Raw genomic sequence first — 21,783 nt, forward strand, 5'->3', positions numbered from 1 at the left:
GTCCTTGATTTTTTGCTCTGTGCTGCTTCTTCAAGTCATACTTTGCAATGCCTTGCCGTTTTCTTTGAAAGCGTATCTAAAAAGCTTTAGATCTTAAGAGCTTTAAATTCATCAAGTCAACAATTTGTTCTTTCCTTCCTGAAAACTAGCTGCAAAAATCAGTTCTGAATCTAAGTCAAGAATGACTAAGCATTGCTTTGCCTTTTACAGAAGGCACAGTGGCTTGCTTTAAACTTACTTGGTGTGTTATCTGCTAATTTCCGAATCTGAACTTTTAGGATGGTGCAATAATTTGAGACGGAAGGTTTGTTTTTGCGGAGAGAACTTGTAATGCTTTTGGAAGTAACTTTGTCAGGACTTCCTAAAAGAAACGTTCATTTGTATTCTGTAGAAGTGTAAGAACTTGTGCATGAGCAACGTTTTTGTTTCCTTAACCCAGGAGCTTCCAACTAAAGAGGAAGAGGATACCAAATCCATAGAGCCTGTGGGAAAGCAAAAACTGAAGAGAGGTAGAACTGCAAAATCAAAAATGAAGAAAGCCAGCAAGTATGAAATTCTATTTGACCGCTTCCTCGCGTTCCTTTATTGCGGTGCTGATTCAGCTGTTAGCCACCTGACTTCCTCTTCCTCACTCGGCTGTGCAATTCCGCTCTGACTTTACAAGCCTTTCCAGCTCGCTGGCCTAAGGCACCTTTTCCCCCGCTTAATGGTTTAGTTTTCTAACGGAAGCAGAAGAGGGAGGGGGTGGAAAAGGGCAAGTGGATACTACTTTTTGCAACGACGGCGTGCTCTTATATTGTCTTATTCTGTCACGTGAAACCGCGCTCTTGTGGTCTTTAGTTCCCCATACAAGGTAGGAGGGGGTCAGAAAATGAGTAAAGAGAACCTTTTGTTTCCGGACATGTTTTCTGGTTCCTTCTGGGAAACTCTTTGAGGCATTTGCCTCTCAAAAGCTGAGGTGGCAGGGCTCTAAAAGCTCATATGAATGTGACTGAGAATGCTTGGGAAGGTCTGGTGAGGAATGAATGCGAAAGGAAGCTTACTTAGGTACCTTTTCTGCCTTGGTCCTGTTTGCAAAGAAACCGACAGATGATTCTTTGGCGTTGACTTTGTAGTTCCACGGGTTTATTCCCCCCTCTACTAAATACCGCCAGTCATAAAAAAATGAATTTGATACTTCTGTTTCTTTTCAGAACCCCACGACTGGAAGGTTCTTGGTCACCTCCACCAGTGGAAATAAAAGTCATCTCTCCTTTAGGAAGTCCAGTGGATGGAACAAAAAGCAAACAGAAAGAAACCACAGAGGCGGCGGAGAGGACTGTACGAAAGACCAAAAAAAGACTGTCAAATTTCCCAAAGCCAGTTGTGCGCCGGAAGATGCTGTAACAGTTTTTTAGGTTTCTAACGTACACCACTCTTTGTAAAGTCATCAGAATTGTGTCCATTAGTAAAAAGAAAAACTCATCTAATTTGGAAGAGATAATTTATATAAATTATTGTAAAATTTCATAAACAAATGGTCTTCAATAGGTAACTCCATACGGAGTGGAATTCCTTCAGCCAAATGCAGTTTTCTATTTTATATTAAGACTTCATACATTTATATGATCTGTAAATACAGCTTATTTTAGGAATGTTGAATAAAAATGTATACTTCACAATACGCTCACTGTCTGATAGCTTTTTGAGGGAATAGTGGCTTGAATGGCCTGTATCGCTCAGAAATGTTACTGTTGGTTTGCAAGAGTTGCTGACCCTGAAAAGTGAGGCCAAAAGCTTCTCAAGCTTTTTAAAAGTTTGCTTAGAACTCCTGTAACAAGTAAACACTTGAAACATACTAGTTGGAATTCTATAAATGGTGTTTGACCGTCTGGCTCAAATAATCGGCCTCACACTACAAACTGGTAACTCCTTCCATTCACGGTTACGTTGTACTGTATCGAAGTCAGAATGTAAACAGTTGTATTTTAAGTTGTGCAATATTTTTTTTGTATCTGTTTGTCTTAAACTTTGGCAAAGCTGCTCTTTAGTTCGTAAAACTACGTCACACCTCAGATGTTTCACTGCTTTTTACCATTTGTTGTCAGCAAAAAATTAACTGGGCAGAGGGCGTGATGGTTACAATAGCATATCAAATTTAAAGGGATACTGCCCACATGCTTTGACATTTGAGCCACAATTATTTTCATAAGGTTAATAGGAATGCTACTGTAATGGAAATAGTTATTTTCTGTCAACGTATCTTGCAATATTTGAAGGCTGCATGTCACAGCGCTGAAAACCTGAGGTAAAGCTAACACAACAGTCTGGAAAAGGTACAAAATGTACAGAATTCTTAGTCACAAACCATATTTTTGGATAATTGTTTCATGAATAATCTTGGATTCTGGAGTAAATGTCCCTATAAAGCTTCCATTTGTAAAAATAAATTTTAAAAACCCTATTCTTTTAAAAGCAGACACGGAAGTACTATTTTGATGTGCAGTCTTTTAGACAATGGATTATTTTTATGTATGTTAATTTATATATGGATGCAACTTTGCAGACTACAGAATGGTGGAACCTGACATTAAACTTTTCAATTAGTAAAAACTACTAGAGTTACTCTAAGAAATAATTTATTGCTTAACTAATATCCTGTACTTAATGGATGAATGTATAAACTACGGATTAAGCTTGTAGAAGAAGTTTCTTCTGGGGCCATGGTTTTTCTGTCTCAGAACAGGTCATTCTAGAGAAGCAGTTGCATGCACTTGGATAGTTTTCTCCTTGGGAGTGCTGATGGCTGAATGAAAGCTTAAAAAGCGCCAAATGTTGACAGTGTCAAAGTGGCCCTTTGAGTGAGACCTTTCAGTCAGGTTAGGAATTATTACTCTCAATATTTTGCACTTGAACTACAATACAAATTGGGTCAAAGAGGAAAGGGGCGGGGGGGGGGAGTTCTAGCAATATTGGTTTTCTTAATTGGCATTGAACAAAAAAATGCAGTGAAGAGCTTAGAAAATGGGGCAAAAGATCAAAGTTTCAAAACCGGAAAAGAAAATGGATGTCAAATCTGAATAGAGGTGTTGTGTAGTGCACAAGAGTATTTACGAAATGCTCCAATTCCTGATCAAGTAGAATTGACCTGTGAAATGCCAGTGAAGATTGCTTAATAGGATTTTAACATGTTTCTGTCATTTATACTGACAGTATATTTTTTGTATTAAAATAAATTAGAAGAGATGAAAACATGATACTAGCTAACCTTACTGATAATCCGTAGTAATTTTTAGCCCCTTTATTTTATAACCAGCTTAGCTGAAGTATCCTCATTGGGCAGTGCTTTGGAGGAAAAAAAGGAAGCAATAGTAATTACACGAAAATTGGCTTGAGATTTAATAACTTAAAGGTTTGTGATAGTCTAGCAATTTTTTACACTAAATGCATTTTAATCCAGTTATAGGTTAAAATGTTTTCCTCCATTTTTTTCTTCAGCTACTTAGATTCAGTGCGTGTTTCTCGGGTGCTGACCAGTTTCCCCAAGGAGCAGTTTAAAAAGAATAGAGGAGTGTAAGCATAATGCATAACAAGGAATGGGATTTCAGAAAGTTAAGGGACAGAGAAGGAGAGAGAAGCCAAAAGAGGCACCGGGAATATTTATTTAGAGCCTGAGAAAAGGAAAAGAAGCTAGCGAACTGCGTCACGATGGCAGCTCAAAGGTGGGTTTATGATGAAGTGGAGAAAAGAGGTTTCACTTGAGGTTTCTGTGTAGGCTTGCTGCAAGTATGTAAAGGATAGAGTGGACAAGATCATGTCATCAAGGGTAAGAGAGATCCAGCGCATGAGCAGCGCTTCTTAACGGTGAGGATGAATTGGGAAGGAGACGACGGCCTTTTAGAAGATTACAATGGCTTGGGGGCGAGTGGCTGAGCAGGCTAGGAGTCTTAACAGAGACCTGCAGGTGTTTGCACCTGCATCTGAGGGGAAGATAATATTCCTGGTGCCAAAGGAGGGCGTGAGGGGCCTGTGTAAGGAAAAGGGGTGATGCATCATGGTCGTGGCTGCATGCAGAAAGCTCTAGGGGCGTAGAGCAGAAATGCTCTTGCGAGCAACGTGAGAACTTCCCAGGAGCTACTCAGTCCCGTTCATCACCAAGCACAGCAATTCTGAAGCTTTTCTATAGGACATTGAATCGTTGGAGGGTTGGTTCGTTGTTTTTCTCCCCTTAAAGAAGAGCTGGGGTTTCTCAAGAGTGTTTTGATGCATTTGCTTTGACCTAATGGCAGATGGCTAAAAGCGGGAGCTAAATTGTGCAAAGGTACACCTTTGGGGCTGTAACCCCTGAGAAAATCCCATTGGAAGGCTGACTCTCTTGGGGTAGTAGACTCTCCCCTTTCAGAAAGAATAAAAATAGGTGTCATGGCAGATTTTATTTCCAGGAAACCCCTCGTAGGAGATACTGATGAAGGAAGAATGAATATCAATAAGATTAAGGGCTGTTGTTAGGAGGGAATTTGTCAAGAAAGGCAGTGTTTCAGTAGAAGTGGCTCCCTGAGTCAGAGAGTTAAAAATATTTGTAAGGCTCTCTTTCTTCAGATGTTTAGAAGCTATGGTTGATGAAAGTATTCATTCCAGGTTATAACATGAAGGAGAATTAAAGCAAATCCATTTTACTTTTGATAGCCACTTGATGCTTCAGGCGTTAAATAATTCACATTGACTTCGTTTATTTGCCTTAATATGTGTACGTGCCCAGTGCGCAAATAAGGCCGCAGATAACAAAGCGGTTGCACCCTCCATCAGCGCTTCCTCTCATGGAAGATTATGCTCAGGGTTGTCAGCGCAATAAATTTATTTGCTGCAATTTCATCACTTCCCATGTAACCAGCCATAAATAGCCTAGTTGTTGATTTCTGGTGGGTAGAAGCAAGCTATAGGCTGAAGGCAATCCATAGTTTCTCGTGAGTTGTTAGGCAATGCTTGTAACCTCTTGGTCTAAGCCAGTCTGAAAATACTGGGAAAGGACAGAATTTCAAGTAATAGGATAGCGTTTGTTCCTTACTTGTCGGTACTTTTGTCTTCTGTGCAAAGCTCCCAGGTTTCGATCCCAGGAATGCTTTTTTCACCAAGGTTGCCAAGATGATGAGTCTCTTTGATATGCTTGGAGATACATGCACTGTGGTTCCTCTTGAATTAGAGCCGTTCCTAAAATAAAAAGCATTTTCCAAAGCACTGTGCTCTGTGGATGGCCGATACGGGAGGTAGAGGGAAAAAGGCAAGGGACGGTTGCCGATGTGTCCGTTGGTTCAGGTCGCTTACTCCGCGGCTGACGCAGGGGCGCCATTTGTGACCAGGTTCTGTTTGCCTTTGAGGTCAGCCGCTGTGCGCCCCTGTGATAATCACAGCGGTGGAAACTCCTTCCTTCCCATCCTGCCTGCAATAGCAAGGTGGGAATGCAAAAACCCTGTCTGAAGCCGAGTTACTCCTATTGTGGACAGTTCCTGTTGCTTGTCCAGAGGCGAAAGTCATGTCGTGGCTCTCTAGTTTTACTTTTCCTTCGTAACCATAGCCGTACTGTTACGGAAGAGATTTCTTTTTGAAGTTAGTGGCTTTATTATTGCGAAGCTCGGCGTTTGATGCCAGCGCCTGCCGAGTCGTGAAGGGGTGTTGGAACGCTGCTAACGCAGAGCTTCCTCCTTCCTGGCCGCAGAGCCCGGCCCGGCGCACCCCAGCCCTGGGGGTGTCTGCGACCCAGAACGGCAGCTGTGCCTGCCGCTTTCCCCTGTGCAGGTCTGGCCAGGAGCGAGGCTGAGCGTGCACCACGCGCGTGCAGGAGAGCAGCGTGGCTGGCTGCACAGGCTGCGGGAGACGGGGCCGTGCCTCCAACACCCCGCATCGAGCGCTAGTGCAACTCTCCGAAAGCCTCCTCTCGCGCTTGTTGCGGTTTAAGCTGAAGAGTGACACCAGAGGTGCGCTGTCACTCTGGAGGTTCCCACGCGCACCCACGTTGCAGAGCCCCAGAAGGTCAGCACAGCCTCAAGCTCAGCTATCGCCTGCGCCCGGACCCTGGGCCCCCCGCCTCACCTCCGGCTGACACAGCAAGTCTTTCCAGAGAGGGGCTTTCCTCCTACTCGCTGGCTGGCCCTCCCTGAGGCGTGCTAGCAATTGACACGCGCACATAGATGGCTAGGGGAAAATACAGCCACCCTGCTCCCTCCCCTTGGTGGCACCCTGGACACCTGGAGCCTATGACTGTGGTCCCCAGTCCAGCTGCCGGCACTGAGACCCTCGCCGCCCCGCTCGCTGACACCGCAGACACGCGGGCCCCTGTCATGTGTGACCTGACTTCGGTTGCTGATGCTTAGAGTTGTGACGAAACAGTACAGCTCTGATGAATAACTGCGTGAATGAAGCTTATGTAATAGTTTGGGATGAAGGGAAGTTCGATCCATGCAACCTGCCTTGTTTTTACAAGGCGATGACACTCCGTTATGTGTGTGAGGTGTCTTCAAATGCTTTTTACCTCCCGCTTACTTCTTGTCGTCACAGATGATATTCAGTATACTGGAAATTTCTACCAAACAGGTAATGAGCTCGCTTTGTTTCAGTATTAACAACTCTTAGTTTCTTCTATGTAAGTTTATTCCTTTTTTTGCTTATTTAAATATGAAAATCACCCTTTGTGCTCTCTGAACATGACCCTTCTGGGCACGCTGGCTGGAGTGTGTGGCTGCTGTCTGGCCATGATGGCAACTTCTTGCTGCTTCAGCTCCCCAGCTGCTCTGCCATAGCACTGGCCAAGCTGTTTCATCCCATAGTACTTTTCCTCCTCCTCCTTTCTGTATTTTGCTCCTTTTTCAAGAAAACGGGTTAAGAAGAAAGCATCTTTTTTATTACTTTATTTTCCCTTACGCCCCTCTGCTTGTGGCCTGGTTTCAGCTGGGATAAAGTAGATTTCCTTCCTAGTAGCTGGTATAGTGCTGTGTTCTAGTTCTGGCATGGGAATAATGCGATAACACGCTGATGGTTTAGTTGTTGCTAAGCAGTGTTTACACTGTGTCATGGACTTTTCAGCTTCCCGTACTCTGCCAGCCAGGAGCTGCACAAGAAGCTGGGAGGGGGCACAGCCAGGACAGCTGACCCCAACCGGCCAAAGGATATTCCATACCATATGACGTCATGCTCAGTATCTATACAAGCTGGGGGAGGGGGCCAGGGGCAGCGGTCGCCGCTCAGGGACTGGCTGGGCATCTGTCGACAGGTGGTGGGCAGTTGCATCACTTGTTTCTCCTGCGTTTTGTTCCTCTCGCTCTCTCTTCTGTTGTTTTCCTTTTCATCATCGTCGTTACTGTTATTGTTATTACTTCAAGTTTATTTCAATTATTAAACTGTTCTTATCTCACCCCACAAGTTTTCTCGGTTTCACCTTCCCGATTGTCTCCCCCTCCCACTGCGGGGGAGTGAGCGAGCGGCTCCGTGGTGCTTCGTTGCCATCTGGCGTTAAACCACAACAGTCCTTTCTGGTGCCCGGCGTGAGGCACAAAGGGTTGAGATAACAGCAGACCTGACCAGAGTCTGTTAAAATGAGTTAGTTGTAAGAATTCATTTTATTAGATTAATCGTTGCTGGTCACAATGGTTTTTTATTTGATCTCGTGCGCGGCTGTAGTACAGAAATCCTCACTTGCAGCACGCATTCCCTGTGGTGCTGTTTATCCCTTCTGGGAGGTGGGTCGGGATTATCATTTTGCTGTACTGTGTAACATTGGCTTATGATGCAATACTATTCCTGGTCCAAAACTAATTTGGTATTTGAGATCAGTAGTGCTGTCATCGCCGTACCTCGGGCGCCGTCTCTCAAAATGATTAATAATGACCCTCTCCACCTTTTCTCCTCGGAGACCCGATCCCTGGGCAAGAGGCGTGGGGCGGGTGCTTTCCCTGCTCTTTCACCTGCCCTTTCTCCTTCAGGCTAGTTACACCAGCTCTCGAGAATTGTGACTATCTTTGGGAAGTTCAAGCCAGCATGCTCCCGTTGCTGTGTCTCCTGAATGTGCTTCAGGTCTTGTTCAGGGTTAAACCAGAGATCCGTCCCGAGGCTGGGTGGTCGTGGGCGGCACCGCGTGTGGCAGAACGCGGGCAGGGACTTAGAGAACCTCTCACCTCCAGTGGTCTGGAACTTCACTCCCCGACGACTACAGGGTCCGCAGGAAGTGCTGGAATGCTTGGAGAAAAAATGCCGTGGTTATTCCAAAGAGGCACAACTTATCGCACGCAACTGTGCTGGGCATTGGCTAGTAGAGACAGACTGAATGAAGGAATACAGGTAAATCTAAGTCTAACCACATCCATCATGTTTCTTTTTTTGTTGGGTTTTTTGTTTTTTTTTTTTAAATCTCTTCATTTGAAGTAAAAATGGACCAGTTGTTGCATTCCTACCTAAGATGAAACTCCCATAGGTTCTTCTTTGTCTCAGGTGAGTTAACTGCATACTCCAGCACCTTTGAAGAGGTGCAATTTTAAAGCAAGTGCAACTGAATGAAAGGTGGTAGAATACAAGCAGACAATGTGCATATGTGAAAACGTTGGCTGTAAATGCTGACAGTCTTAAAACAGCTTACCTGGGTTTCTTCAAATACTAACTGTCTTGATTCCTTAAAGACATTTTGAACAAATTTAAGGACAGATTCTTCAATTGTTACTTGTACAAACATCATCAAAGGGTTTTTACAAGGGTTTTTTTGTATTGATGTTAGCGTAAGCCGGAGTTACTAGGAGCCAAGTGCCTTCAGTATTAATTTTTGCAAAAACTACCTGTGTCTTCCTCCCTCCCTCCCTCCCTCCCTCCCTCCCTCCCTTCCTCCCTGTTAAAAAGAATTCATTTATAGCCAGATTGCTAAGACACTAGCATTCTCCTTTTATGTTTAAGGACTTAATGTAATGCCCCGTGTTAAACCTTATCTGATTTTTGACAGTGTTTAAAACCATTTTAGAAAATCTCCTGCAAAACCTAATGTCAGTCGATACTTTTCCTATGCTTACAGATTGCCTCCGTGAGCCCAGCAGACATCTGTCTTGAAGAAACTTGGTCAACCTTACGACATGCTGAAAGAAAGGTGCAGCGTCATAATTTTTCCCTCTCCGGTCTTGGTGCAAATTGCAGTCAGGTGCTGGGCAAAATGACAAAAGATACCAGTTCAAAGCGAGTGACAGCTCAGCACGCAGAAAGTGTGACTCTGTCAATCAGCAAGGGCAGCATATTAAGAGCTTATTCTGTATTCGTATTAAGAAGCGGCATATATTTCTCCAGCTAAGGTGTACGGCAGAGGTAACTATTTTTCCTGAGAATTCTGAGTCTCTCTCATATGGGTGATTTAATTCAGCTGCTTTCCTTCCCTTTCTCCCCTGGTAATGCAGCACCTCTAAGCTGAAGATGTACGTTGGGGTCCCACAGACCAAACAGGGTTGAAACGTAGAACGTACAGATGATCCCTGGAGCTTCTGCCAATAGAAAGAAGTGCGGCGTGAGTCAGAATTAGCTGTTCGGAAGCCGTCTGGATATGGCCCTGGGCAGCCCGCTCTAGGTGGCCCTGCCTGAGCAGGGGGGTTGGAGCAGAGGACCTCCAGGGATTCTGGAAGGCCTTTCTCTCCTTTGTGATTCTGTGATTCTGGAATTTGTGCGGGGAGGGGCGAGCGGTGTTGGGGTGTGCTGGGAATGCTGTCTTAACTACTGTCTCCCTCTATTAGGAAGGCTGCGCGTGCGTTCTGTACTGCGACACTCAGCGCCTCTGCCTGCCTGCCCAGGTATGCCAAGCAATGTAAAAAAGGGCATAACTTCAGAAACGATGTTAGGAACTTTTGCTAGCTTAGCCACGTTGGACAGGGACTGCAACTCTTGCATGCAAGAGTAGTCGTGTTCGAGAATAACCACAGGAGGTAGCCGGGTAAACTGGCTCCAGTGTCAAATTCTGATGTGTGTTGGCTTTGTTTGTTTTCCATTTCAAGGGAAATCAAACCTATGGACTGCATCAGATATGGATTGGGGCTGTTGAGATAGAGAGCTGAAATTCTTTCCTCTTCTCACCTTCTGCTGTCAATTCGTGCTTCTCGGAGGGCTTGCGGAGCATCCGCACGAACGCTGCAGGACAATCTGGAGGCTGCACTTGAGTGCAATAAGCCTGAATGACTGTAGAATTCTGATACAGATGGTCTCCGGTATGCTAGTGGCTTTTTAGACAAAAGCGTAGGTTTTGGACTGGATGTAGGGTCTTTGCCTAAACCATTGTGGGGAGGTTTTCTGCTGAAGTGGGAAAGAAATGGCCGAGAGGGACTCCCTACCTCACCTGCTGACTCGCTCACTAAATCCTCTTTCTGCAGGAGTGAAATATGGCAAAGTGCAAGTGTGGCAGGTACACTCTGCTCCCCCCTGCCCCCTTTGGAGACGGGGGCTATGGTCCGGTGATCGCTGGCTTTTGGCGCCTCATGTTGGCACCGTTTGTGCTCTGCCTGCCCCAGGCACGGGCACCTGCACCCCCGGGGGCGTGGGGGGCATGGGGGGGCCAGAGGCAGGACCTCTCGGGCACAGCCAGTGAGGCACCAGGGCTCAGAGAAGCTTCTGGATCATGCTGGTTGTGGCTGCTGTGTTCGAAGCATCTCCCCTGGGGTTGGGACGCGCCTGAGGAAACGTCCTGGGACTGAGTGCCCTTGCCTGGTTTTGGGTGAGTGATTCCTTCTGGATATATCCTGAGTGAGCCCTCGGCACCCATCTGCCCTCCAGGCAAGTGATTGTACGTTCTGGGTACCCGGGAGAGGCAGAGAGCTCCTTCTGTGAGAGTGTGTGCGTGTGTGCGTGCACTTTGAGCCATCATTCTTGCGTGTAAACATGTAGTAGTAACCACCCCCTGAAATCTCTTTAGCTTCCCCACCTGGCTGGCTGAAAGAATGACGCCGGCTTTCTCAGTGAGGTAGTGAGTCTCTACGTGCGAGAGAGAGTTGAAAGTTGACTGAGTGTGTCTTGGGTGCTGCCCTTGCTAAAAGTAAAGGGGTTTTAGCTCTCCTTGCAAACTGAGCGTGTAGTTTCACACGCGTACGAGCTAGCATAACAGCCTGCTGCCACAGAAGGGAGACGGACAAACTGCCTCTCCTTCTCCCCAGTGCATCGTCCAGCCTCCTTCCTTGTGCCAACTTTTACGCTTGCTACTTCTCTCTGCAAGCCAGTTTAGCTCTCTGACCTGGTGGGAAAGTATCTGCTTTTCTGGGTTAGTTTTGTGCCTGCTTGGGGAGTGAAGGTGGCTCGTAAAGCGCTCCAAACCGTGTTCAGGTGAGTGCAAGGGAAGCCGCAGGAATACAGGGGTAGAACGAAGGAGCAGATGGAGAGACGGGAGTGGGCAGCAAGGCCTCTCTTTTGGTGGCCGTGAAGTCAACATGTTTTGTGACATGATATCGTCAGCTGCGACTGACCGTAATTTTAGCTGCTTCTTCAGTGAGGCCGTAACATTGATGGCCTTAGAAACTGACTTTCATGTACTTCCATGTCAGTCAAAAGTGACATCCCAGGATGTGGACTTGGCCGTATGTGAGTCTGGTTGGACATGTAATTTCTCATTTTTGGGATTAAAAAGCTCCAGAAAATTTTCAAAATCTCTCATCAGTCTCTGACTCGTGGCATGTTCCTTTCTTTGGAAATAGTTCAAGATGTTTGGAAGTCCTGAGTAGCTAGGGTGAAGAAGAATGGTAATTTTGGCAACTTGTTCCCAGACCACTTTGGTATAGGCTACAGCTGGGAGGTTGGATTCTGGTTTACTCCTGAACATGGAATAAGCCTGTGGTGTTTTACACTCATCTGGTTTCTAACAGAGAGAAATATGAATGTGGTTGCAGTCACTGTTTTGAAGGAGAGCAGAAATGCAGTTAGTGTTGGATATACCCGTTAAAGGAGAGGCCTCGTGCCTTTAACCTATCTCTATCTTCCCACTGTTCTGGTTTCCCAGTAATCCTTGGTTTAACTTAGCAGAATGATGCAAGTACAACAAACTAATAAGCAGATCAGTATCTATATTGTTCGTAATTTATTATGGCTTTTATCTTCCTAGTTCCATATTGCCAAGGCAGATGCCTAGAAAATAAAATGTCTGAAATGCCCCTTGGCTTACTACAGGATACCAGGGCATGCCTGATGCGCCGGCATTTTCCCATGCTTTTATACGCAGTTAATAACTGCATTGTGATTAAATTTAAGGTCACATGAACGGTCCAGGTGTCAGAGGGTTACTTATTTGATGGTTCTTATTGGTGGTATTGGTCTGGTAAGCACATTTGATGTGTGCTGTGGACAGGACTACAACTGTGTCAAGGTGTGAGCTTTCCACCAGAGAAGAAGAATTTCTGATTTGGTGGGGAGTTTGGAGCGGTGAGTGGTTTGTTTTCAAACTCAAACCTCCCCAGTCTAGGGTACCTTAAAATTTGCCTTCCAGTTTGTCCACGCAAAGTTCTGTGCTCTTGGCCTGTCCGCGCAGGCAGCGGCAAAGGCGGGGTGACTCGGGACGACCCAGGGAGAGTATGCAGTTGAGGAGTTTTCCTGAATGCTCTTACCTGCCCTACTGGAAGATACTTGTTCACTCGTTTTCTTAAAACTGTCTTGCTACTAGAGTAATATATTCTGTCAGCGATCACGAAGTACTTGCATCAAAATGCTGACATGTGCCTCGTGCGGGACCCTGACTCCACGTCCTGTGTTTCACGCGCTCGTCGTTTTCATGCTGGCAGAAGATACTGGACCGTATTCTCAAATAGTTGCAGTGTGTGTGACTTGAAGTATAGTAGATTCCAGTGCCCGGCGTTTTGAGCACAGTCCTTCTGCACAGAAGTACAATTTGTATAAATTGCATGTATTTCTAAGCTTGTCCCTTTAATAACTTTGTGTTGCTCCCAGAGTCTAGTCGTCAGAGCTAGCTGTAACCTCCTGTGCTGTAAGGAAAATAGGTTATTGCTGCACTCTGGAAGAAGCAATCATAAACCTTTGCAGGAGTACGTGTACGGTACAGGTAACACAACCTGCTTTGCGTGCGTGTTTAAGTGGCTGGCTGTACTGCTTTGTAGCACGGGGTAAGGGTTCTGCGTGACGCCTGAGTTGGTCAGCGCGTGTAACAGCCAGGCATAGTGAACTACGTTTAAAAACTTCCTTTTGAGATTTCATGAAGAAAGCAGTGCGATTTGAACAAGGTAATTGACTAAATCTGCCTTGCCTTCCAGAGGCTTTTCCACTAACCATTTCAGAACTTGCAAAACAGAGTTACTGGAAGTAGTTTGTATTTCCATGTGCATGGAATATCTCTATTTAGGCGCCCGCTTCTGGAGCACCTCCAGAAGTGCGGGAGCTGTCTGCAAGGGCCAGAAATTTTTGCAAGCTACTGCAGAGATGTGACAAGGACAGGCAATAGGAAGGAGAGGACTGGAGTAAGGAATACGAGGGAGGCTTTAAGTGTAGAAAGCCATCAATGTTTAAAGTGCTCTCTTAGGGTGACATCGTAAGTGTATGGAGAACTACCGTCTAATTGATGAGCTATGAAGGTCTGTATTGCTTGTGATGTGAAAATATCAACAGTACCTTTTGTGGAAGAGTTTGAGAATGAAGGTAGTCAAGAACATCGTATTCCTTCGTGTTCAAACTAAACATGCAAGAAGTGAACTAGGCATAAATGGGGCGTGAAATCTACTAGGAGACAAAGGACAAGGAGGAATAAAGGATAAAATCAAGGGAAAGGGCAGGCGGAAATGTATGCCTGTTACTGAGAAGCTTTTTAAAATATGATTTTTCTCAGATCGCCTCTTGCTCACCTATGTGAGTAGGCGTGAACTCAGAGTATTGGGGGCGGGGTGGTTCCTGCCCTTTATCCTGTCAACACCGCCGTGCCACTTTTTGTTGGTGATCTCATCGGCATGAGAAAAGCAAAGGAGTCTCCTTCTGCTCTGCTCTGAGATCCAAAACTGTCCTGAGTGCCGTTTCTTTAAGGAAAAGAGCTACAGGAGATGGAGAGGAGATTATTCGCTGCCTCCTGATGAAACTTCTGTCAATCTGAAAAATGCTGATGGCTGACTTGCGCCTATTTTTGCATTATTTTCTTTATTTACAGTGAAGAATGCAAGACCTAACGGCTCAGGTAACGAGCAGCCTGCTGCGGTTTCCAGAGGTCACTGTTCAGGCGCTTGGGGAAGATGAGAGAACTCTCGATTCTGTGCTGCGTGGGAAGATTTCTGGAGGTGAGCATTTTCCTTTACCCTTGGTTTTGGTATCGAGGTGTTGTTGCCTGGAGGTTACCTGAAGTATTGTAGGGTCATAGTATCAGCTGTGTGTGGTTGGTGCTGTTCAGGTGCATCAGGTTTCAAGAGAGCAGGAAGGATGTTTTAACTATGAAAAATGCTCATATTGAAACATCAGTGTAGTTAAACTTTGAAACTAGAGCAGCCTGTGCCAGTCGTGTGCTATGAAAATAATTCCCCTGAGCATGCTGAGCCAGTGAGCCCTCCTCAATTCCTAATTCAATAAGAGGCAGTTTCCCAAAAAGTAGTAGTGTTGTTTTGGGCCGTATTTATTTGCACCATCGTAACATCACAGGCAGAAATGGTTCTTCTACAATGTGAGAGAGGTAAACCCCGCTGCTTTTTCTTTTCTAGATGGAACAAAAGCAGAAGGGAGAGGAGAGATAGCAGCGTTAAGCGCTGCAGCCAGATTTCCAAAGCGTTTCATAGGATGCAGATGAGTATCCAGAGAGAGTTGCTGAAAGTGGCTAAGCAGATTAGGTAGCTGACTCTCTAGGTGATCTGAACGTAGAGCTGGGTGCCTGTCTGGGTGTCCAGGCTTCGGTTGGGACCATGTAGGGTCTCTCTACCTGACTGCAAGTGCAGCAATGGAGTTACTACTTCCTTTGGGTTGGCAGTAGTTCAGTGAAACAAAACGTGTTAAATTCTGTCTGTAATCAGCATGTGTGAAAGTTCAATTTGACTCCTGCAGTGCCCGTTTGAAGAAGATTCCTTGTGGAAGTCCAAATCCCTGCCCAAAGCAGGCATGCGTCAAGCTAAATTAATAACCTAGGAATGAATTGGCTTAGATTTGTTATTTCTGAAGTGTGCTTGGAGGCTTGGATTCCCGTATGTATTGAGATGATTTCTAGCAAACCCAAGCCGAATATGGTATAAAGAGTACAGATCAATGTACTGCAATCTTTATCCCTAACAATGAGAATTCTTCAGTGCAGGAACGACAAGTACAAATGCAAAACAATAAGGTGGTTAATGTTAAGATGTATCGCTTGAAGATTTCAGTGGGTGACTTCCAGTAGTTGACGAGAATTAGGTAAATCTGTTAGGTACTTTTATTGCAGTAAGAGAAGGGGCAGCGACTGTGCTTTTCCCGTTGTTTTCAGTGTTTAGCTGGGCATTTACTTTAGTCCGCTTTGTTTCCTCTTCCAGGGAGAAATGGCCTGGCATGGTTGGCGTGTGGTCCTCAGCTTGAGGTAGTGAACTCTGTGACAGGAGAGCGTCTCTCTGCGTACCGTTTCAGCGGAGTAAATGAACAGCCTCCCACCGTTCGTGTGGTAAAGGAGTTCTCCTGGCAGAAGAGAACTGGACTGCTGGTGGGCTTGGAGGAAGCAGAGGGAAGTGTTCTCTGCCTGTACGACCTTGGAATATCAAGAGTGGTTAAAGCGGTTGTTCTTCCAGGGCGGGTAGGTGTTTGTTTAACGGGAGAAACGAAGCCTTTCTGTCGTTCGGCGCTGCATAATGCTGTTTCAGGAAGAGCTTTGGAGCGTCTCTTTGTTAGGAGGTATTTTTGCTATATTGCATCAGCATACTGCTGTCGCTTCAGAGTGCGCAGTCGAGAGCGCCTTGGTGTAAAATCGTGGGCTTAACGGTACCATTATCTTTTGAGTTTACCAACAGTAAAACAAGTTTTCTGGTTTTATGGTAAAGCACAGAGTTACCTAATTCTCCGGTTCCACAAAAAGGCCTTGAAAGCTATCTTTTTTTTTTGGCCCGAGTGAAAAAGACCCCTATCCCCCCCCAACCCCTCCCTTTCAGGTGTCTGCAGCACACATGTCCTAAAAGGTTAATTTATGTCAGAAATACGGTCTCTAAAATACCTCAGGCTTCCATGGTTGTGCTGTAAGTGACTGACACGTTCTCCTGGGTCTCAGACTAGGTAGCAGGTGACTTCAGAGCAGAACACATTTTTCTGTTGACTTAGGATAGGGAAAAAGAGCCTTTAGTGAGTTACCTGATCGATGGTTAGGAGGTCGCCTTTCAGCCTGAAATCCTTGAAACTCTGCCTATTGACTATTGTGTTAGTGTAGTTGGGATACACTGGTGTAAGGTTACTACTTTTTCCTGTCTTCTGTAGCCCATAAACTCAGCTGATGTCACGCCCCCCCCCGGCTCATTATCTGCATGTAGACAAGAATCAGCGTAAGTTAATGGAACATCAAGATTCCCCCTATTTTTATCACCTTAGAATCTGCAACAAATAAATACTTCCTTATTACTCAGCCTTCCATGAGGTGATTTGGTTTGACTTGCTAGCATACAGGTGGAGTTTTGCTTGTTTGCAATGCTACAGCGTGATTACTGGTATTAAACATTTGTATGGTGGCGATTTCTGGAGAGATGAGCTGGGCTGGTGCTCTGCTGTGTTGGTTTGATGATCCTCTTGGTGAACGTTAGAGTTTTAGGTGGAAAGGCAAGCTGCGTGCTGACACGAGCGTACAATCCGTAAGTAAATTATGTTTGTGAAAAATGGCAAGAAATCTAAGTAATCTGGGAAGAGGAGAAGGAAAGGTGAAGAGGGATCATGTCACATCTTGAATCCGTGCCTACCGAAGGGGTTTGAAATAGAATGTAGTTATAACTCTCAGTTGTCTTAGGGAGTTTTTCTAGACTAGAAAAAAAGTGGTTCAGGAGAAAATAGGAAGGAGCCTTGGGGGGAAAGGTGGGCTGTTGTGGGCTAAAGGCTATGAACTTTGGAAGAAAACCAAAGCTTGTCTGAATTTTTGCTCTTATGCCCTGATGAATGCCCTTGAGTACAGGCACGCTTGGCCTGTTGCTTTCATTTGGCTCCCTATCTTTTTGCTGTTAGATTAGTTAGATCAGCATCGACAGGAGACAGGTATTGCTCGTTGGACTGTTAACTTCCAAGTTGTCAGTGGCAGTAAGGGTAAGCAAGGCCAAGCAGATAAACCTGGCACTTGGCCACTGTCTGTACGTTTTGAAGGTATCCTGTATCTCATCCTTCCAAATAGATGCATCACGTAACACGGGTTTTGAATCTGCCTGAATGTTTCTCTGATTTTCATGCTGATTATTTTTAAGAGTAAAATGCAGGTGTAGCCTTAACATCACTTTCTGCAGTTCTTGTCGTTAGTGCGTTAAGGCTTTAATGAGCACCTTGATTTCTGGAGTCTTTTCCGTGTGGGTATATCTTCTGTGGGGAGCTAACGCTGTGGACAGGTTAACACCAACTTAGAGTGATTCTGGTGCAAGGTGTCAAGCCCTTGGTGGATCAATAGGGGGCATTTATAGTGACTGTATGACTGCCTGTCAGTGTAAGAGTAGATGTGTAGTCATTCAGAGAGTAAAGGAATGAGATTAAACAAACCCAACTCACAAGCTTAGAAGGAAAGTTTTGGGGTGGGGCGGGGGGTGTTTGTTGTTCGGTTGACTTTTTTTGTGGGAGCATCTCTAACTGTCCTCTGGATATACATGTGAAATGCATCAGGAAACTGAAAAAGTTAGTGGAGTATTATTTGAATTGGCTTCTCGTAAAAGCAAATCTGAATTGAAAGCATTAATTCTATTAAATTGGTTGATAATGGTTGTATGCTTCAGAACTATGGGACGGTATTTTCCCCAATTTCCCTGGTTTGTATGGGGCAGAAGGGTAGCATTCAGATTCAGTGAGCTGAGACAAGGTGTCTTTGTTCATGCCCAGAATGAGTTGGCAGTAGTCTAGGAGAATACGCAAAGCCAGTGCATAGCGCAGTGGAAAAATATGCAGTTTCAGGAGATTCTACGTGGAAGATTGAAGTGTTAGAACGGGGTAAATTCTGGCTAATTCTGCAGCAAGATACGGGCAGTATTTCTGTTTTCCTCATAACCGTCGTCAAGACTTGGAGCAGCAAGAATTCAAACAATGAGAGCGCTTTTGGTAGTCCTTTGAGTAGCAGAGAAGATGGGAAATGTAATTTGATTTATAGGAGATCTGAAACAAAATGAAGTTGTCTGGATTCCTCTGGGCACTTCTAAGATTAGGATTCTTGTAGCCAAGATGAAAGGTAAATTCTGGAGTAGACTGCCAGGCAGGGTAGTCATCGCAAGTGCTTGATGTGGGAGAGGAGAAAACCTGGGGGCTTAGGGGTTTAGCTATTTTCCCCCACCTCTGGGGGGAAAAACCAATATATATATATATAAAAAATGGATACCTTGTGATGCTCACTTCTCTGTTTTATTTTCATGTAAAGCTTTGTGGTTGATGTAAAGCTTCCTGTTTGTGTTGTGTTTTGCAAGAAGGCTAAAGGATAGCCTGTGTTCTTTTGTTGACTAGCTTTAGTGCAGGAGGCTTTGTGGGCTTGTATCTCTGCTATAGCAGCCAGTGTTGTCCTGGGAGGTGCTGCAGGTGCTGAAAGGTCTGTTTTACTAAAGACCTTGTAATAAAGCTGCATGCAGACTGCTTTGCATGTTAAAGGGTAGCGTGCGCTTCTGCTCATTTGGAGTTAGCGTTTCACCGAACAAGCTGCTGTTCTTTTTGCCGCTGTTCTCGGTTGGCTTTTAAAATTTGTGTTCACATTTGTGAAAGTCCTGGTGTGCATTTACAACTCTTTTGCTTTACCTGGTTGCTCTTCTTATTCTACCCGAGGGCCGGCGTAAGTTTTGCTAAGCTGGTGTCTCCCAACAACGCTTTCTAAAAATATTTCCTTCCCTTGGAAATGGGGTGTCTGCTGTGCAACTCGACCGCTGCCTCGTCTGACTTAGGGCCATGATTTACCCTGATCCCTGCTTGGCAAAGAAGGCGTAGACTGTATCCCGGTGCTGATGGGCTGCGAGCAGTGGGAGACGAGATTTAGCCTTTCTTACTTAAGTCCCTTAAATACGCTAGAGTTTTGTGCATGTACCTGATTTTCTGTGTTTTCTTAGAGTTAATGGTTTCTAAGTAGGAAATGGAAGTTGGTAAGCTGCAATAATAGAGTGCACCACTGAAGCTGAAGTTAACTCAGTTAAATAACTGTAAGAAATCTAGTAAACGGTAGGCAGGAACGGATTTTTGTACAGGGCTTTTTTTTTCTTTTTTTTTTTTTGTTGTGATAGAATTGGAAGCAATGCTTTGTTTTGAAGTCTTACGATCCTGTATTGACTTTCTTGTTTCTGATGGGCTAATTCTGGCTTCCCTTTTGAGTGATTTCTGTTTAGCTTGTCAAAGAGCTGAAATACTAACTTGTAGTTTTCCTGTAGGTAACAGCTATAGAGCCCATAACGAATCACGGCGGAGCCAGTGTGAGCACTCAGCACCTCCATCAGACTCTGCGAAGGCTCTTTGGAGTGGCAGCAGTGGCTACGGATGTCGGTCATCTGCTTGTGGTTGACCTTTGTTTGGATGATCTGTCTTGCAGTCAGAATGAAGTAGAAGCCTCAGGTAAGCTTGCAGTTTGTCAACTTGAATGTAAAAGTAAGAAAACTCGTGTCTTTAGGCAAACAGTATGCCTCCCACTTTGAAGATAGTGGCGTGCAGACATTTATGACTACTGATTACAGGTGGTAGTTTGACATCGTATAGTCCTGAACGGATTAAAAATGGGAGTGGCTTAATACTCCTTCTAGTGTTAAAAATTCCTCCCCTTCCCCCAGGATCCCCATGTCACTACGATTCTTGCCAGTGAAGTGTAAGAATTTTACCATCCGAGTCAGTGCAGCCGCCTGATCGGAAGTTGTGTGGGACGTGCCCTGTTTCTTGGGAATGTTCTTCTGCTTCTGTTAATTGACTTGGGGCAAATTTTAGGCTTGTTCTTGAAACCGAACCTGACTTATCAAAAACCATGCATTTGGTTGAATGACAGCTCCTAATTTGTGATCCGTTTGCATGCGCTGTTTTGTCTATTACAACAGTGGCTTCGGTAGTTTCCTCATGAGGCCGAAACTCCTGATCTGCAGAGTCCGGGAATAATTTGTCCATGAAGGTTACACTTTTACCTGGTTTTGAAATACGGGCGAGAATACCTGTCCAGTCGGAGAGTTCTGATGTTCTTTGAATATCTACAAAAGGGAAGCAGCAAGCAGTGTGTTGCATTAACGGGTATCTTGCCTGGGCCAGTAGAATTAGGTAGTACACGATGTCACGTCAGTGCTTAAAATGCAACCTAAGTGGCATAACACATTAATTTATTGCGTGGTTTTGTGTGCGTAGATCTAGAAGTTGTCACTAGAATTCCGGCTGAAGTTCCGCAGAGAAGAGAAACTGTGACCAGAGAAGGGAGACATCTCTGTTTTCAACTCCAAAACCCTTCAGGAACAGCCATATCAACCCTGTGCTACATCAGCAGAAGCAATCAGCTTGTTGCGGGTTTTTCAGATGGCTACCTGTCACTCTGGAATATGAAAACTTTGAAGAGGGAGTAAGTAGGTCTTTGCACTTGGTGATGCCTGGAGGTGCAGGGGTCTCAATGCTTTGCTTAAGGAGGAAGTGCGTTAATTGAAAAGGAGCTTTATCAGGGATGGAAATGCTGAGCGTAATCTTGGAATGCTTAGAAATCCTCCTCTGGAATAACGATTCAGTCATACGTGGGTTAGGTGGCCTGCTGTCTCCCCAGTGGACTAGGATTGTTTTCCTTAATGTGCCTGTTGGTTGAGGAATTGTGGAAAGCATGCTGCTTTGGGTTATGTTAAGCAGCTAGGAAGTGATAGAAGCGGTTTCCCTAAGGCAGTTTGTTCTGTCAGTAGTATTCAGTGAAAGCGGGAAGTGTGTGTATTTTGATGAAACAGATTTTAAAATTGTTTTTCAGAACCAGTTCCTGCAAGTAGGGCATACATTGAAAGGCTCAAGTATGTTAATAATGTGATTTTGATGATGATATTCTTTAAAGTGTCCAGGCTGAGCCTACTGAGACGTGAAAGATCAATCGCTGATCTGTGCCTGAAAACACATTCTTCCCTACGTGTCAGCCTTGACCGAACGAGGGGATTAACGCATTGCAAGGCAGCGATGCGTGTGAATGACAGTCTGCTTGGAACACTTGGAGATGAGAATAAGGGTCATGTTAGTTTATAAGCAAGAGAAAAGTTAGATTATTTTAAATCTTCCAAAGAGCAACCTCGCTTGAAATATTTGACCAGATTCCAATAGGCATTCACTGAAGCCAATCTGCAGTGAGTCCTGGGAAACTATTGGGTGCCTAAATAGACGGTGGAGGAATAGTTAGGTGGCAAGAATAGATTGCAAAGGTACAAATAAGGTTCTGAAGTCTGGAAGAAAAATGCTTTAGGTAGCCCAAGTAAAGAAATGAGAGACGACTTCTGTTTGGCGCTGCTTTAAACTTGTTCAGAAGATGTGCTGCATTTTCAGTTCGATGTGGAAGCAGGCTACAACAGTAGGAAGAGTCTTTTGCCTGGCAGCTGAAGTAATCTTTGCTGTTCCTCGTCCTCCTCAGGCAGAGGAGGAGATAAACCCAGGTCATCGCACTCACTGGAGAGTAATTTCCTCGCCTCTTGCCTGCTGCATAAAAAGTAGTTGCTTCTTGACTCACTTGTTTGAGGTGGGAGTATGACC

The 21,783-nt window shown here is 44.9% G+C and overlaps 2 protein-coding genes across 3 annotated transcripts in view; both read left to right on the forward strand.

Moving 5' to 3' along the window:
* LOC142055412 (protein ELYS-like) overlaps positions 1-2,595 on the forward strand; it is a 45,715-nt gene extending 43,120 nt beyond the window's left edge. For both annotated transcript variants that reach the window (XM_075089347.1, XM_075089348.1), the window contains 2 exons: positions 440-546; positions 1,194-2,595. In XM_075089347.1, coding sequence (XP_074945448.1) covers positions 440-546; positions 1,194-1,386 — 300 coding nt within the window. In that variant the 3' untranslated portion in view covers positions 1,387-2,595. The remainder of the gene's footprint in view (positions 1-439; positions 547-1,193) is intronic.
* An 11,524-nt stretch (positions 2,596-14,119) lies between these two features.
* Positions 14,120-21,783, forward strand: part of LOC142055414 (protein ELYS-like) — a 41,395-nt gene continuing 33,731 nt past the window's right edge. Inside the window, exons 1-4 of the mRNA XM_075089349.1 lie at positions 14,120-14,240; positions 15,450-15,703; positions 19,476-19,656; positions 20,425-20,632. Coding sequence (XP_074945450.1) covers positions 14,120-14,240; positions 15,450-15,703; positions 19,476-19,656; positions 20,425-20,632 — 764 coding nt within the window. The remainder of the gene's footprint in view (positions 14,241-15,449; positions 15,704-19,475; positions 19,657-20,424; positions 20,633-21,783) is intronic.

This window comes from Phalacrocorax aristotelis, chromosome 3, assembly GCF_949628215.1.
Source record: "Phalacrocorax aristotelis chromosome 3, bGulAri2.1, whole genome shotgun sequence".
In the NCBI taxonomy this organism is placed as follows: Eukaryota; Metazoa; Chordata; class Aves; order Suliformes; family Phalacrocoracidae; genus Phalacrocorax; species Phalacrocorax aristotelis.